Here is an 18,664-nt window from a genome sequence, read left to right on the forward strand (position 1 = left end):
ATGTATCGTGTTTGGCCTTCCACTCTCCCCACCCCCATCAAATACACAGAGTCTATTTAAATAAAAAAAAGCTTCATGATTTCAGTTTCACATTGGCTTTAATCACACTGTCAGGCCTAGAAAATAGAATAGAAAATAGAAAGTAGTCATTATGCAGCAGTGATTAATTCTGAAAGCTTGTAATTCCCCTCTATAAATAGCTTTTATTCCATTTTATTGATATTCCATGTTCTGGAATAGCAAATCTAATAGCACTGTATAGTTTCTACTCACACTACTTTGACAAATGCTGACAAGTTACAGCTTAAATGGAGACACAAGACCAGAATGGTAACTTTTGTTAATTTAATTCCTACATTAAAAATGAAACAGGAAAGGTTTCTAAGGAAAGTGCTCAGCACACCCAGTTTGCATTTCTTATCATGAACATATCTCAAAGCTGAAGGTCTCCATTGTGTTGTTCCAATTTATCTACAGTTTGGTTATTTCTCTTTGTCAACACAACTGGGTTATTATTCACATACATGATGCTTACTGAAGCATATGATTTCACTTGGGCAGTCTACCATAAAAACACTAAAACAGGTGAGCTAGAGTAACTGCTGGAGAAGCATGCTTATTGTGAAAAGGTTTAGAAAAATAATTAGGCTCAAGTAAGAACGATGACATGCATGTTGCTTCACATGACAAGTTATAGCATTTGCTAAAAGAAAAGAAAAGGAAAGAAAAGAAGAGAAAGGCATTTTATAGTCTGGAAAATATGGTAAACAGGAAGTTGGGTTGTATGAGGACTCTTACTATGTGGCTTGTGTTTTTGCATGAGCTTGCACAAAGAAAGCATTACAAGAAGGGAGGAGAAGAGGAAACTATATTGCTAGAGTTTAGCAATATAGTTGGCTGGTGACTGTCACTTTCATAAATTTTAACAAGACCACCATCTACTCCACTGCTCATTGAATTCATTCATCAAGGTACAGAACCCATGGTAAAAAGTTAAAAAGAACCCATGGTTTGAAAAAATGTCAAAAAAAAACAAAAACAAAAAAAAAAAAACAAAACAAAACAAAAAAACAAGTTGCAAATTGTGCATCATGTCTCTCGTCCTTCAAAAAGTCATGAAAATGTCATGTTTGATTGTTAAGTGATGAGCTTTGCTTACCTGCGTGTGAGCTTGGAGGTGAGTTTGGTGAAGAGGTTGGTTGACCCGCGGCTACGTGACTGTGAGAGTGGTGTTGCATCATGGGAGAGGGTGGGTGACGCGGGGGGTCCGTTGTACGTGGCCGTACGTCGCTCTCTTAGCTGGCCACCGTGGAAGGTGCTACGGCTCGCCGTGCCTCGTGGAAAACGTAGGCGGTCTGGTGGCGTGGCGCTACTGATGCTGTGTGTGGAGGCCCCAGGGTTTCGCTGCGAAGTGGCCGTGGTTGTGCTGAGGAGTAGAAATGTGAGGTCAAAGTTCATGAGAGAAATTTTTCTAGAAGATTTTGAATGTAACTGGTAAGAATGCACTGGTCTTATTTTTACATTTTCAATATAATACCAATATTAGAGCTCCAAACCTGATACTCATAACATACTGATCTGACATCAATCAATGTTAGACATTACGAGTGTGATTGCACCGACTTGTGTCCCAAGTGTTATGATCCAGTAGATTAGACCTAGACATTCTGCATAGATGCTGATAATTTGGCATGACGCTACATTACAGAAAATCACCCTTCAGTCTCTTTCAATAAATTCTCAACTGTATGTAAAATATCACCAATAAAATAACATAAAAGCAGGTTCTAAACCTCCTGTAAATAATGAAAAATAATAACAGTTTACAATCCAATAAAACCAATAAGGCATGGAGCCAGAGTTAAGGATGCTCTCATCTAGTTCATTTCCGTGCCACATTATTCATGGAACTAGGAAGAAGCAAATCCTTTGGGACACTTTTACTTCAATTTGTATTCATGTCTCTCACTGTATCAGTTTATTAGCTACAACCACTGCGAGCTATCCTTGACCTCTTTATGGTTCTATCCCAGATTCTCACACACTGATCTTACCTGGATCAGAGGTGTGGAATATGTATCAACTAATATCAAGTTAGACAGTTGTTTATTTAGATGGTCATTTAAACACACTGTCAGGCTTTATGTATTAGACAATATTAGAATTATCTATATGACATTAACATACTTAACTTCCACTACATGTAGTGGGATTACACGTGGGAAGTTAGCGTGGACAGTTTGAGCACACAGAGGAGAGAAGGATTGTCGCAGACATGCCTTCATTGTTTAGTCGAGACTAGTGGGTGGGGATGTGGGAGGGGTTGCCACTGGGATGAGTGGCAGGTGGCAGGCAGTAAAAAGTGTTATAAATGCAGTCATTATAGAGGTCAGTGGGCATTAGAGTGGGGGTAGGGTCATGTTGCGGTTAGTGAGTCAGATGCCGAGCTCGTCTTTACTTGGGCCTGAAGAGTTCAGCGGGGCCGTCACTAGGGGGCAGTGTAGAGCGGCAGGTGTGGCCTGAAGCTGAAAGTGGCGTGGCTTTGTGGTGCCTCAGACGGACCGAGGCAGATGAAACAGTGAGAGCAGCAGCGTATGGAGACGGACTGGCGGCGGCACACGCTGACATTTCACTCAGGCTGGCCAAGCAGGCAGCAGAAAACAATGTGCATTTGAACAAAACACTAACAGTGATGGATAACAGAGCAAGAGGAATGCAAAAAGAGAGACAAAGTGCTGCACACTTTTTGCATTCTGGTTCCTTTGTTGTGGTGGAAGCAGCACGTAACAGGATTCTAGCCAGTGCAGTTAAGAGTGATGTAAAAGCAGCACATTTCTGCAGATACAGCTAGCTGCAATACAGTGCAATCAAATCCAGAGCCTGCAGCACAACACGCATTCGAATAAATAAATGGATAGATGACTGCTTTAATTACAGCTCCAGAGAAAAAAAAAAGATTAAATAAAAATTGTTAGGGCTTGGATTTGAATGCAGCAGAGTATACTACACAACCCTAAACCTGCACCTGTTGAAAGTATTAAGAAAAAGAAAAAGAAAAAAAAATTAACAAAGAATTAGCCCTGTGGGATTCAGTTCACTGGGTGACATTTGTAATAACTTTACATGTCTTCTCTGTGATAAACCGCAGGAGGGATGGGTTTCTGTCAGTTTTCTCTATAAATACGGCTGATTGCATCACACATGATCATACGATTTATTTATTTATTTGGCAGCACTTTGGCAGCACAGTCTCTGGTAATTAAGAGACCTACAGTGAGACAACTGATCATTCATTTATTTCTAGAAAACTAAACATGCATGATAAGTGGCTTTACACATGCAGTTGACATTATAATAGCCCCTTCCAGGATCATGTTCTTCATGCTGATGCTATTTTCTTCTACTAATGCGCTCCCAATGCAGGTAGTATGGAGATAAAGTTATAAAACCCATACAAAGAAAGCCGTTGAGAGATGACTCCAAAGCATTCATCTTTACAATCTGCAAAGTGGATATGCACGCTACGAGACTAAATACGGCAGCGAGAGATTTTTTTCCCCCAACTCAAGAGGCAGCATCTGAATCTAATCACTGACGTGTCTGTCTGTAAGGGACTACAACTGATGACTGCAGAGCTGGTCCAGAAATGAAATCACAGAGGAGCATCTGCAAATGATGGAATTACTCCAGGTCCCCATGTAAATTTAATCTCATCTGAATGGGGCTTTTTATTTGGCTCAATTAGACAAGGAGGGTAAAAACAAACCTATTAAAACTAGTCTAATCATCTTAGCTCCTTAGGATCATACTGACTATGAATTTAGGTTGATTAAATACATTTTAACAATCAAGTTAACAGCTATAGAGTAGAAAGAAAATCAGAGCAAAGTGCACAAACAGGAAGGGGAAAGAAATAAACAAATGGTATATCATGTGAAAAAATGAACAGAATATCAACCATTGTAGCACCCACAAAGGCAAATTCAAAGCAATACTCTCCCCAGGACACTTTTTACATATATTTTATCAATGGTCACAATCACTCCAGCCGTGAAATCCTTAGCCATTTGGGGAGGAAGAAAAGGAAAGAAAAGGGGAAAAAAAAAAAAGAAAAAGAAAAAAAAAAAAAAAAAAAAAAAAAAAAACATATCTTGAGTTTAAATCAGGCAAGCTCTGTCTCTCTGATATTGATTGGTGCACGTTGTCCATTATGTTTAAAAGCCATCTCGGCTCTTAATGATTCAAAAAGTGATGAGCTTACCTGTTTTCTTTGCCGTTCTGGATGACAGAGTGCCGGTCTCCAGCACTGCGTTCACTACAAACATACGTATTTCTCCTGGTCATCCCCCCGGACACAGAATTACTCTGTGGGAGAAGAACAGGTAAAGTTGGTAAAACTGTAAATCTGTAATCTGTAAAAGCTAAAATGTACTTAGAAGATATAATAAAAAATGGTGTGATTTCAGAGGACAGAAAGATAGAAGCTGGTGACTTACACCGGGCGCAGTGGAGGCCTTCTTGCGATCAGGAATGTCAGCCTTGTTTGGGTTGTTGGCGTTGCCCAGCAGGGGGCTAGGGGGTGCCATGCTACGGCTCCCGGAAGAGTTGGACTTGCGAGGCTGGGCACTGCTTTCCTCTTTGTGCTCATTATCTGCTGCGGTGGTCTGGCTCCTCTTGGGGTAACCCGCTGAGGGAATGGCTGGACCAGCTGTGGGGAGTTGCACAGGACAGAATGGGAGAGATATATGATGAGAGGCAGAGACAGAGTTTAGGTGTAACTCACTAACAGTGCATTATTTATGGCAATTTCAATCACTACATTCTCAATCGGGTACATTCTTTGATGAGGCAAGATGCAGTATGATGGGGTTCACCTTGGTCACTGTAGCGGCGTTGTTTCTGGTTGGAGGTGCTCCTCTGGACTTTGAGGTGAGATGGTGACTGGCCATTGTTGTGCTCACTGTTGGGTCTGACTTTGGTCAGGGACAAGTTACTGCTGGAGCTGGAGTCAGCAGCATCCAACTAAGATCACAAGCAGTGAACAGGGCCACAATTACTTTATATAAACTTTTAATGCCCTGTGCATCAAACTTCTAGACAAATTAAATGTAAACGAATAATAGAGTAAATGTTAAGACAAAACAGTAAGCAATGCTTTTCTTTTCTAGACTTGAGGTTACACTTTTGTTTCTTCACTTTCTGATACTGCGACATGAAGTGTTGCTCCCTAAGAAACTACAGAACCCAAACTAAACATCACCGTTTCCTGCATAACTTATGGAACAGATGAAAAGCTAACTTAGCAGCAGACCTGCAGCTTAAACTGACAAATGCTTCAGCCATAAGTATAGGTACAGTTCTGTATTTCACCAAGTCCCATTCTAAATTTGCAAAACTCATGGTTCTGCTCATATCTGAAAACACGTACCTTCAGAGTCTTAAGAACCATGAATCTATACAAGGCCAGCTCTAACACATCTTAAAACAAAGCACTTATCTCATTCAGCTGAGTGGGCTTAGTGTGGCACTGCCTATCTTAGCTTATCTCCTGGAATTTACTCACCTCAGTGGGCTTCCTACCCAGCAGCAGGTACGTTGCAGTGATCTCATCATACTTCATTCTAGTCAGAGACTCATGGATCTCCTCACGGGAGTAACCCATTCCCACCATTATGTCTGCAAAAAATGCAGCATACATCTTAGATAAATGGAGTAGCGGAAGTACAAAGCAGGGAAATTTGCAATATGTAATAATCAACATGCTCCCTCTTGTCGTGCTACAACCAACCACAGATCTTGTCATGTTACCAAGACAGCACAAACTTAATGTTACAGCATTATCTCTGACTTTTACAAAACACTGACACAGGCAACTTGAGCATATCAACAATTATACATGTGTTTAAAATCTGTTTAAGTGCAGCGTGCGCTGTTTAATTTGTGAATATATAAATGATAACAGATCAGAACGAGCACATTAATAGCACATAAATCTTGCAGCCAGAACTACTGCCCAAGTTGTCCTATTACACAAAATTTATCAAACAATCAATAGTGCTGTGGTATAAGGCAAAAATATCATGCTGTGCTACTTGAATGATACACGGGATGTGCCATGATATGCAGGAAAGCTGAGGTTTTGCTGAGTGGAGTTTTTTTAAAGATAGAAAAATTTAAACACTAAGTACTTAAGGTAGAAAAGGGGATACTCAGAAAAGTGCATTACAATATAGATATATCACAGTATAAATATCATAATAATCTCTAACATATACTTACAGGCTCCATTATTTACAAAGGCATAGCACAAATAGGCACAGACTACTGCTGAGAAATCCAATCCAATTAAAATACCATAGCTGGTCTTTTTTGTTTGTTTGTTTTGATAATGTTTTCTCTAATTATTACTTTCACTTCTCAATTCTTTAAACTAAAAAACAGTTATTTAATTTGAGCCACTGGTCCCAGACTGAACACCAGTTATTATCCTAGGAAATGGATAGATTGGGATCTATTGATGGTGTGTTTGAAGGGCAGAGTGCCCAGAGCAGCAATGGAAAGTACAGAGTCTGCCTGAGCTCCATCGACCCCTCAACACTGAGGCTCAGAGGCACGTTAAACACCATCAGCCTCGCGATGATGGAATCATTCCAGGCTTTGTTTTATGCTGAGGCAATATACAGACATGCTGCATGCACACGCACACACACACACGCACACTGTCTGAGGGTTCTGAGAGGAGATTATACAGCACAGACAGGCAGAAACAGTGGTTTATTTGACACAGCACTTCATTGTCTGAATTGCAAACCTAAATACACTCCCAAAACTTCCTGTTTTCCCAACTGTCTAAAAAAAAGTTAATAATTTAATTATTATAATATTATTAATATAATTATGTCCCTATAGTAGATGATCAGATGGAGGGCTTATAAGAATGGTGATTAAGGCATATCCTCAATTCAGCCAACCTACAGCACACTTTCCGGTAAATATGACACCACCAGTCAGTTACACAAAGAGAACTAGCTTTACAGATCACAATACGACTTCCGCTTCTCTGTTTACAACGTTAATGTGTTGGGACGCATAATCATACTAGGTCACGAGTTTAGCTGCTGTGGTTTAAAAACCCCTTGGTGTTTGGTGTTGTACCTATTCTTTTCTGGTCTGAGATGTCGAGCTCTGGCTCCACAAAGGGCTTGAGTTCATCCTCCTCAAAGCCAGAGTTGATCCACCGGTCCTTCATGATTTGCTGAATTGGATGCACAGAATTACACAACAGTTCATATCCAGCTTTGACGTTAAGCAATAGGAATGGTAAATAATTCAGAAGAGAGGAACTTGAAAGAGAGGGGATAAACAAAACAGGAAGTGGTTTGTTTCAATCATAAGGCACAAGAATATAGCAAATATATCTATTTTGCCAATACCTTGGGTTATGTTATGCTGAATGCTGAATTGTTAGGTTTGTATCCCTAACAACTTGTCTACAATATCTCTAGAATTCCAAGAAGTTAGCAAAATAAAACAGCCAAACCCTCTCGGTTTCTGGCAGAGCTAGAACAAAGATGTATAAAAATAAACAAACTGTATACTACATGCCTCTTATGGATATTAGTACTATATACCTTTACACAGCACATCTATACATGTAACACATACAGTGTATGCTACTGTATGTCTCATATCCTCTTTAGGCCATGCAATATTCAATATAGGGGCTGGTTGGTTGGACAAAAACCCAGCAGCTAAGCTTTAGTGTTAGTGAACAGCCCAAAGCATTAGTCCCTCGCAGAGTTGAGTGATGCTAAGTGGAAACTTCTAAATTATTCAGGCCCTAAGCAGATGATGTTTTGCTCAATGTAGTATGGCAATTTTGCATGGCACTTGCCTGCTGGTAGAAATGTGCATTCGTGACTACAGCAAGGTCAGCTGACTCAGTTTTCCTGATAACACCAGTTCCTCTGAACCCAACCTTGATCCAGTTGACCCATCCTTGACCCAAATTTGATTTGGACCCCTGTTTATGAGCAAGCTGCCAATGGCTTGTGTACTGTGGTATGAAGGTCAAGGAGTTTTTTTTTTGTTTGTTTGTTTTTTTTTTTTTATTAAATGGGGTTGGGGTTGAGGAAAGAGTGGCTCGAACAATGTTTCCACATTATATGTTTCTGTTTTCTCTCACCTCAAGTGTACCCCGCTTGATAGGATTGAGCACCAGGAAGCGCTTGAGGAGGTTTTCGCAGTCAGTCGACATGTAGAAGGGAATGCGATACTTCCCCCTTAGCACTCGCTCCCGAAGCTCCTGCATCAATCAACACAATACAGACACAGGAAACAGGATCTTTAAACACCTAGCTGGGGAAGTGGCAATGACAAACTGAACGGGTTTCAGCCGGTCACTGAGAGACAGCATTTCAGGTTACAGTTAATTTATACTGCGCATACGCAAGATGTCTTCCCTGCGTATCCTTAAGTCGTTCTCGGACAATTTTTTTTTTTTTTTACTTATATTGCTCCATCGCATGCATTTCTAACATGATTTCTCTACAAAGGGTTATTGCTTGTAGCAATTTTAACAAATCTCTTTTTGTTCTATCTAGTAAGGTTCTGGATCTTGTCATGTTACCAAGACAGCACAAACTTAATGTTACAGCATTATCTCTGACTTTTACAAAACACTGACACAGGCGACTTCAGCATATCAACAATTATACGTGTTTAAAATCTGTTTAAGTGCAGCGTGCGCTGTTTCATTTGTGAATATATAAATGATAACAGATCAGAACGAGCACACTAATAGAAATCTTGCAGCCAGAACTACTGCCCAAGTTGTCCTATTACACAAAATTTATCAATCAATCAATAGTGCTGTGGTATAAGGCAAAAATATCATGCTGTGCTACTTGAATGATACACGGGATGTGCCATGATATGCAGGAAAGCTGAGTGGAGTTTTTTTTAAAGATAGAAAAAAAATTTAAACACTAAAAGGTAGAACAAATAACAAATTTCTTTTTGTTCTATCTAGTAAGGTTCTGGATCTTCTGGATTAGTAGCACAAGGTTACGGTATGCTATTTCAGATATATCTTATGATAACAACCATGAGAATGGTGCAATGTTTTTACAAGAAGCTAACAAAACTTGTTCAACATCTCCATGTTGGTTCAAAAACAAGAACCTGAATGTGTTAGAATTACCCAGTCAAAAGACAGACCTCAATTCAGTTCAGACGCTGTGGCAAAAATTATTATTAAGGCTTGAGCAATTCTGGCATGAATTCTGGGCAAAATATCAGGTTCCAGATGTGCAAAGCTGATAGAGATATATCCCAGAACACTTCCAGCTGCAATTGCAACACCTTAAAATGTGGAAAGTTCAAGTGGGGGTGAATATGTATGCAAGGCACTGTATAACTGGGTGAGTCTGAGAACTAGTGACTTTTCATTAGAAGGACATACTGACCTTCAGGTTCTGGCCATCAAAAGGCAGCGATCCACTGACTAGTGTGTAGAGAATTACCCCCAGGCTCCAGACATCCACCTCGGGACCATCGTACTTCTTTCCCTGAAAGAGCTCAGGAGCAGCGTACGGTGGACTGCCGCAGAACGTGTCCAACTTGTTGCCCAGCGTGAACTCATTACTGAAGCCAAAGTCTGCTATCTTAATGTTCATATCTGCATCTAGCAGCAGATTCTCTGCCTACGAATGGGAGAGTAGGCAACAAAGATGATGAACAACGCCATGCTACAGTGCATATACACTGCGTACACAATTATTAGGCAAGTCAGTATTATGATCTGATGATTATTTCTATGCATATTATCCAACCATATAAACCTGAATGCTAACTGGGTATAATTATCATCAGGTGTAGTTTAATTGTTTCATGAGGGAGAGAGGGTCATGAGGCAGCTTATCTAACTCAGGAAAATGGGCCAAAAAAGAGATTTAACTGAGACAAATGTCGAAATGCCTATCAGAGGGATGCAGCAGCACACAGCAGACTGCAAAATTATTGAGGCGTAACCACAGGATAATCAGACACTTTATGAATACTCAACAGGGTCACAAAAAATGTGTGGAGAAGAAAAGGCACAGGTTGACTGCAAAAGACTTAAGAAGAATAAAACGTGAGGTTAGCAGGAATGTCTTAGCCTCCAGTGCCACCATGTTTCAGAACTGCAACTTTCCAGGGGGGTCCAGAAATACAAGGTGTCAAGTGCTCAGAGACATGGCTAAGGTAAGGTAGGCTGAAACACGACCACCACTGACTAAGACTCAAAAGCTGAAGTGTCCTGACTGGCCCATCTCATAGGTTTTATGGACAGATGAAATGAGAGTGACTCTAGATGGACAAGATCACTACTGGTGGTGCCATTTCGAGTGAGGCACTAGCAAGGTGGAGGAGGGGCACTGCTATGGGCGGGTATCATTAATGATGAGCTAGTTGGACCTTTTCGGGTTGAAGATGGATTGAAAATCAACTCCCAAACCTACTGTCAGTTTCTAGAAGACACTTTCTTCAAGCAGTGGTACAGGAAGAAGTCAGTAACTTTCAAGAAGGCCAAGATCTTTTTGCAGGACAATGCTCTGTCGCATACATGAAGGTACACCACAGCTTGGCTAGCCAGCAAAGGCATCAAAGATGACAGAATGATAACCTGGCTCCTTTCCTCAACTGACTTCAATCCTACTGAGAACTTCTGGGCCATTCTCGGGCGTGAGATTTACAGTGAGGGAAGACAGTTCACCTCTTTGAATAGCATTTGGAAGGCTGTGGTGGCTGCCTCAGCTAAAACTGATCATGAAAAGATCAAGAAACTGACAGATTCAATGGATGGAAGGCTTGTGGCAGTTATTGAAAAGAACAGTGGCTATATTCACTGCTGAATAGTTTTGAAGGACTAAAACTCTTTTATGTTAATTTATGTTAGCTATTTATTAAATATTACTTTAAGACAGAAGAATAAACAAGGAAGTAAAAAAATGATTCGAAATTTAGTTGCCTAATAATTGTGCACACTAAAAGTTGCCTAATAAATGTGCATGCTAATAATTTCCCCTGAGAAAGACAAATCTCATTTTTTCTTTGTTAAACATTACATTTTTATGTAAAGTAAAACTTTAGCATCAACTGATACCATTGTAGTTGTTCACCAATAAAATTAAGCTAAGAAATACCATTTGCCTAATAATTGTGCATGCAGTGTATTTGTGCATGTTGAACAATCAACAAACACAGCAGACTTCAATACTTCATCAGACTTCATCAACTGCTAAAATTTTACAATGACAATAAGTGGGAAAATAAAAGTAAATAGCAACATTACAGAAAAGAAGGAAGCAGTATATGATCATATATGCATCATTTGCCAGAGCATCCCATGGAGCAAAAGAGGGCAAAATAAAGAGAGAACAGATGTCAGCAAATTAGGTTTTCCCCCTGCTCTTGACATGGTTTTTAAGATCTCATGCATCATTTAAGAAGTACAGAGAAAGGGAGCATGGAGACTAAAAGGTGAAATGGGCAACCAAGCAGTCACGGTTTTTCCCCCCATCACTCAGCATCTACCGTGTGTTCTTGCTGATGTTTATAGTGCACGCACTCTCCACCATTATTCCACCACAAAGGCAGGGTGACAAAGTCCAGTGCTCCTGCTCGGTTGATTTGTACTGTTTAGAAGAAACTTCGTGGCAGTATGAACCATTTCTACACCTTATTATAAACCACAAATATGACTAACTCTTTAAATTGGCGCATTCTTAATTTTGCGATTTCACAGAAATAAGCTAAAGATACAAAGAGCTGTAAATTGTTAAATGGGCACCATACCGTTCAGTCCCATGCTGAGAAAACAATACCTGCATACTCATTTAGCAATGATTTAATGTTTTAATGATCAGTGATTGTTAACCCTCTGGTGTTGTGGCTGTTGGCAGCAATATCAAGATGCTTTTGCAAATGTAATTGAAGAGGGTGTGGAAAGTATTTTACTGTAAAGTGTTTCAACATGAACTGGAAAAAAAGCAGGAAAATCAGAAAGCATAGAAGCATGATTTTTTTTTTTTTTCAAATATTTCCAATAAGTGACTTTTTATTTGGTTATTATTCGCAAATGTTTAATTCACTTTAAAAAAACAAAACAAAAAAAAACACATTTCTACATCATTTTGTCTGCTGGAAGCTACATACTTCCAAACTGACAAAAGGATCAGTCACTTACAGCTAAACCTAAAATAATCCAAAAGGTTAAAACAAAAATAAACAGCAACTTTGGAAAACCTGAATAATAAATATCTAGACTGTAAAGTAAGGCACAGTCCAATTCCACCAACAATCACTGTGTGTATTAGTCATGATGTTTGCACAACGAGTGATTTAAAGCAAGAGTGTTTGTGCCATAGCTCACTGATGACCACTTAGTTGGCAGTTAACTCATGCTGGCTAAGAATTATCTTTCTCGAGCAGTCTGATTGTGTCACTTTTGCGTCACTTTTGCATTTTCCTGCCTTTGTGGTTACTGATACAATAGCCAAGCCTGGTCAAACTGAGTGATTGAGAAGCCCTGCTCCGCTAGTCTACAGAGCTACAGTGTTCGGCTCTTACCTTGAGGTCTCTGTGCACAATGTGTTTTTGATGGCAGTACTGTACAGCTGATACAATCTAAAGGAGAGATGGAAAGAAAGAACAGCACGTTTAGCAGTCAAGTTGGAGCACGCCAGGACAAATCGAATGACCCATGATGTGGAGTGGTGTGTGAAAGTCAAATTAGTCACATCGACCGCTTTGGCCGTGTTTTCCCAGAATCCCATTGATTAAAAGTGGGACATGTGTCTGGCTAGCACAACATGATCTGCAGTGATCTGGATGGAGCCACTATCTAGGAGCTAAACCTCACTGTTTTGATCATTTGGTTGTGCATTTTATTGTTTTATTACTTACCTTCTGATAAACAAGAGAAGATGCAGTATCACATACTGTATGTATCATTTCACTTTATTTTTATTCTTAGTTTTTAAGTCATAAATTTGGTATTAATATAAAGATGGGGGACAAAGGTTGATACAGAAACACTCTAATGTGAACAAACAAATAACTGAAAGACTCATTTATCATGAGTCTTGTTTATATGAAGATTTTGTATTCATATTTTGTATTAATAATTCATTGAATTTTCCAGATTGTTCATTTTAGGTTCTACACCATTTTAGCCACAGTGAAGCAAACAGATTTAATTCATCTTCGACACAGACTGCGGCTTTAAAAGAAGCAAAATTACATTTTGGCGACATGTTTCCATTTTTCGCCTTGTCTGACTGGGGAAGGATCTAGAAGCATCCATGTGATGCTGTAATGTGCCTAGTGCTACATCCTGACCCAGATAAGCCAGTCTCCTAGCAGCTGCAGCACTACACTCTGAGCAGGAGGAAAAGGAGGAGGAGAGGGAGACCCTGGGTATTTAAAAACCTACACAACTGACTTGGAAGATGTGGTCTAGCGCACCACATGGGGTTACAAAACCAGTGGGCTGTAGAGCTGATGGCAATTACATCATAAGTGCACTGCCAGCATAGTAACACACACTGGACTAGAGTAATATGGCCTAAATGTACAGGTTGCCCTGATGCCTGTGAAAATGGCTGTTTTATACTGCTTCGAGCACACTGCGGTACTATACCTGTCTAAATTTAGCCCTGGCCTCTTTCTCCTTCATCCGGCCGTGTGCTACGAGGTAGTCAAACACCTCCCCTGCAAAGGAAACCACACACTACATTACATAGCATTCATGTGTGCAGTGCACCCCCAGTAACAGAGAACTATGAGATTATAATAAAGGATGAAATTAGTAATGAAATAATATGTTCTCACCTCCACTGGCATATTCCATCACCAGATAAAGGGTTTTCTCTGTTTCTATGACCTCAAACAACTTTACTGAAGGATAGAGAAAGGGAGAAGGAGACAAAGAGAGACAAAGAAACAGTTCAGGACACATTTTAGTTAGGCCTATACTTTGCTTGAACAGTAGCTCAGAGGCACTGGACAAACTTCATCCCATCATTTCTCAGTAATAATGAGCATTGTTGAAGAGTAGTGAGTATTGCGTGGAGTCATACAGGTGCTGGAAAACTCAGACAGGATGTGCGATAATCATACATTAGCATTCTCTCAGATCCACGTTATTTCTGCAATCGTGTTTGCAATCCATGCACAGATTGTCTCCGTGCGTTGTGTAACGTGATTGTGTATAAGACATTTACTATACTTGCTTGGATGAATCTGAAGTCATTTTTTTTTAAACTGATCCTGACTTTTCATGATGTGACAGCAGCTACTGTTAAACCGTTATGTGGTACTGTAATGTCTTAAGATTGCTGTGCTAAGTCTCATACTTGTGAAAAGTAAACCTTGATGCATGTCTCTGTACCGCAGCTCTGGTCAGAAGGTGTTCATTTTAAACTACACAGCTCACACAGTAGTTCTGGCTGCAAGGTTTATATTAATGTGTTTGTTTTAATATGTTTTTTTTTTCTTACACAGGGACTTGTATGGAGGACACTCCACACAAACAGATTTAAAACAGTGTGTAAGTGCTAATACTGTGAAGTGATATTTAGTATTTTTGGAAGTCTCCAGTGTCAGTGCTTTGTAACAGTAAGAGGTAAAGCTGTAACTTTTTTTTTTGACATGGGGAAGTGTTCAGGACAAAGGGCTTTGTGGTTTCTCAGTAATATGACGTATGACGAATAAGATGAATTTCTTCTTATTAGTGTCCTATTAACTATTTATAGCTGTTATAAGATAACTAGTAACAGGAGCTAACATTTCCCAACTTTACACATGATTTAAAAAAAAAAAAGGAGTAAAAAGTACAGTGCCAGTCTTTAAAAAAACAAACAAACAAAAAAAAAAACAGAAAGAATCAACTCTGGAGTTGTAACACCACCCTGTCGTTGATTATTTTCCTATGATAGCAAGCCCTATCATGTTTTATTCTTTACATAATGATACCAAAGGTAAAAGTATTGCAATTATAACAATTATGCTACTTTAATCTTATATAAATATTGCAACATACTGACTGAAACAGAGAAAGGAAACTAGTTGGCTGGGCCCCAATAAACTACTATATTTATTCTACCATAAAACCTATGACCTGAACTTCTACAAAACCACACCATGACTGTGTAGCTACTTTGCCACCTACATTTGACATATCCTGCACCCTGAACCACTTCCTGTTCTCCCGTGTTAATGCAATGCCAGCACCAAAATTTTTCCAATGCAGTTTGTTTTTCTTCTACAAAAGAAAAGTGGGTCATTGCTATGGAAGAGAACACAATAACCTCAGTGATGCCAAAGAAGAGACTTCCCCAGGCCAGATTATCTGATACTCGAGTGTGTGTGCTCAGCCCACTGCACACGGCTGCAGGTGATAGTGTGTGCAATCAGAGCGATGCCATGATAATATCTTCACTTTTCATCCAGCCAGATTCCTAAAGAGCTCTTCTAGACATTTCATTGAGTTAGGCTGAGTAGTTTAAACACTCCGCGGGCCATCTAAAATCCCAAGTATGGTTTTTACACTTGAGTGTAATTAACTGACCGAAGGAAAAAAAACAGAAAAAAAAGGAGCCTCAATCGAGTGATGTGCGGTTTCTGGTACCATAGGTGATACGTGTTTTTAAAAGGACTTGGGCAACACTGGAACACACTATTTCAGCCAATTCTGCAATTACTGACCTAATTGCACATAATGCAATAATTAGTGAAACACTGAGCACATGCTTAGTCCTTCTGCACTCCGAAAGGATTAATTTGGCTCCATGTTTGCAATGAGGGCATCTGTCTGATCAACTGTGGTGTTATTTTCCTGCCAAAAGTCAAGCACCCAGTAGTCTAATCTGTGTGCAAGATTTGTTCTCTCACTGAATAGCACATATGCATGCTCCAATTTATCTTGCTCATACATGGATTCCTTTTGCTTATGCATAAAAATGTATGCTGCTGAATAAAGATTCACAAGTGAGCAAGAAAAAGTGTGTTTATAGAGTTAATGAGGAAAGAGGTAAGACTTTTCACATATTATTTTTGTCTGAGCAAAACATATACAGTACTGTGCAAAAGTAATAGGTACATGCAAAGAACTGTAGAACAAAGATGCCTTCAAAAATAATGAAATTGTTTCTACATTTAAAAAATAATATAAAGAACAGAAAACAGTAATAATGAAACAAAGTCAATATTTGGTGTGATGATCCTTTTCTTTAAAAAACAAACAAACAGTAGTCTCAGGTACAATGTGTGCAGTTTTATAAGGAAATGAGCTGTAAGTGTTACTGAGCATCTTGCAGAACCAGCCGCAGTTCTTCTCAAGACTTTGACTGTCACACTTGCAGCAAAACCCAGCAGCCTTCATTATGTTTTTGTCTGAAAAGTGGTCTTTTACATAATATGCTGCTTTCTTTACTGACATACAAACATTTTTCTGTAACATTTAATTTTGTGCTGAAAAACTAATGTTTGAAAATCTAGAAAGATTTTTGAAAAAAAAAAAAAAAGTTTCTGTACTGACTTGATCATGTAGAAGTTATAAAATAAAAATCTATACCAAAGTTTGTACTAAAAAAATAGGATGCCGAAGACTTTTGCATAGTACTGTATGTGTGTAAGAAAGGTAGACTTGAGTGTGTGTGTGTGTCTTGTATGCAAGCAAAATAACTCATTTGAAAGAATCCTGCTCACTAATTCAATTACAGCACTCTTACCTTTAGACTGCTCTACAAACCACCACACCAACAGTAGTTAGTTATTTAATACAAAGACAATACAGATATCATACAAAAAGAGACACAACACAGTCACACACATGACTGAGAAAATGTAATGTAGTTTGCTACAACAACCAATTATAAGATATTGCTTGAAATCTTTATCTATTCAGAAATTACGAGATATCAATTTCCCATCACAACATTCCCCTCGTGGCTCTGTCAGATGTATGAATTCAGAGCTTTTCTTTGAATCATTGCAGGAAAGGATTTTGGTAAGGCTAGCCTTTTACGATAGAGTGAGAAGTTATTTAAGATGCTTGACTGTGGAGGGAAGAACGGTTAGGATGTGTGTGGGCTGAAGTTGTTATTAATTAGCTTCCCTCCTCCTCACTCTAAACACTATCTATATAAGTGTGAGCTAGACTGTCGCATACACGCACACACACACACTCTTACTCATTTGCGCTGTTCTGACATGTCCAAACTCACACGGACAGAATATACAAATGTGTTAAAAATTGGTAGAGATGCCAGAGATTCCCATGTACACACACAGACATTTATATACGTGTATGTGTACTTTATGATTAATAAGGACACATGGAAAGCAGTGGCACATAGCATCTTAAATCCTCCTCCTCACACAGCAGCATTCACTATATTAGAGTGCTATATTATACCAGGTAAACCCTAAAGCTTAAAAAAATAATAAATAAATACATAAAGGAATTCCTTTAGATTTAGCTTCAAAGCAAAGCCCAGGGGCTCCTGAAGCTCTGTGAAGCATAGCCAGGGTATCCGTGATATTTTTTCTTTTGTTGGAAATTACAGCCTATTGTTATCAAAGTTATTATGCCTATAAACAATACCAAATGGAATCTAACGAAATTTTTCAATAAAAGTGGGTTCTATGGATAGAAAGAAATTTTAAAAATGACATTTTTTTAAATCATTCTCTGGCTCAAATAAATCGCCAAAATATGAATAACCAAAGACATAGGAAAAAAAAAAAATTGTTTAAATACTATAATTATTATTATAATTATAATACTATTATTAAAATACAATATTGCTATTTAAATTATATAAGATGTGGAGGGTGGTCAAACTTATGTATGAGAATCTCTCAGAAACTCACCAATATTTGGATGGTTCAGAATCTTCATTATTCTTACTTCTCGGAAGAGCTTTAAAACAAGGAGAGAGAAGTCAGTTAGAACAATATGTACATACGTACAACAGCTTGTTTACAGACAATATCTACAACGATTAACTCCCAGTGATTACGTCTTTTAGTAATGGCTCATAAATTGCGCATTAACCCCTCCATTATCCCCGTCCTAGCTTGTACTTCAGGCATATTATTCACAAACGCTACATATTATTACTTGACTGTTATAGCACTAGTCAGAAATTCTACGCAGTTGCGAGAGTGAGGAATGAAAGTCTGGACCTTTAATTGCACCGTTAGGTTAACTCTACAGTCAAAATTGACACGAGACTAAAGAAATGTCCCAGAATACATATAACTAATTGAAGGGATACTGCTCGGCATTTTCTTTCCACACAACACCATTGACTAACACACAGGAACTAAACAGGATAAATCTATTAAATCAGCATTTAAACAATGCACCACAGATGTCTTTAATACATTCCTTGCCTCTTTCCTCATTCATTCTGTAAACACACATTCCCGGACAGACCGAGACTACTAGCCTGCTATAACTCTGTGACCCTCCCCCAGTTACACACAACCTTATGACCCACATGCTGACAAGAGGATGATGTTATTGAGTGACTGTTGTCTAGGAAAAAAAAAAGCCTGGTAGAGACCCTCAGTTGCACGGATGCTTTGGTGAGAGGGGCACTTTGAGCCGGTT

General features: G+C 39.0%; 1 protein-coding gene across 8 annotated transcripts in view; it reads right to left on the reverse strand.

Annotated features, from left to right (window-relative positions):
* The window catches only part of mark3b (MAP/microtubule affinity-regulating kinase 3b), a 55,229-nt gene that overhangs the window by 8,148 nt on the left and 28,417 nt on the right, over window positions 1–18,664 (reverse strand). For 5 of the 8 annotated variants that reach the window (XM_026944428.3, XM_026944429.3, XM_053242060.1 and 2 more), the window contains 12 exons: window positions 17,920–17,968; window positions 13,876–13,941; window positions 13,685–13,755; window positions 12,613–12,669; window positions 9,468–9,704; window positions 8,186–8,305; window positions 7,156–7,255; window positions 5,564–5,676; window positions 4,875–5,022; window positions 4,497–4,708; window positions 4,262–4,365; window positions 1,160–1,426 (listed from right to left, as the gene is read on the reverse strand). In XM_026944428.3, coding sequence (XP_026800229.1) covers window positions 1,160–1,426; window positions 4,262–4,365; window positions 4,497–4,708; window positions 4,875–5,022; window positions 5,564–5,676; window positions 7,156–7,255; window positions 8,186–8,305; window positions 9,468–9,704; window positions 12,613–12,669; window positions 13,685–13,755; window positions 13,876–13,941; window positions 17,920–17,968 — 1,544 coding nt within the window. Of the gene's footprint in view, window positions 1–1,159; window positions 1,427–2,458; window positions 2,639–4,261; window positions 4,366–4,496; window positions 4,709–4,874; window positions 5,023–5,563; window positions 5,677–7,155; window positions 7,256–8,185; window positions 8,306–9,467; window positions 9,705–12,612; window positions 12,670–13,684; window positions 13,756–13,875; window positions 13,942–17,919; window positions 17,969–18,664 lie in introns of those variants that run through there. The other 3 variants (XM_034313644.2, XM_053242062.1, XR_008305256.1) reach the window with 3 other exon arrangements.

This window comes from Pangasianodon hypophthalmus, chromosome 19 (assembly GCF_027358585.1).
Source record: "Pangasianodon hypophthalmus isolate fPanHyp1 chromosome 19, fPanHyp1.pri, whole genome shotgun sequence".
In the NCBI taxonomy this organism is placed as follows: Eukaryota; Metazoa; Chordata; class Actinopteri; order Siluriformes; family Pangasiidae; genus Pangasianodon; species Pangasianodon hypophthalmus.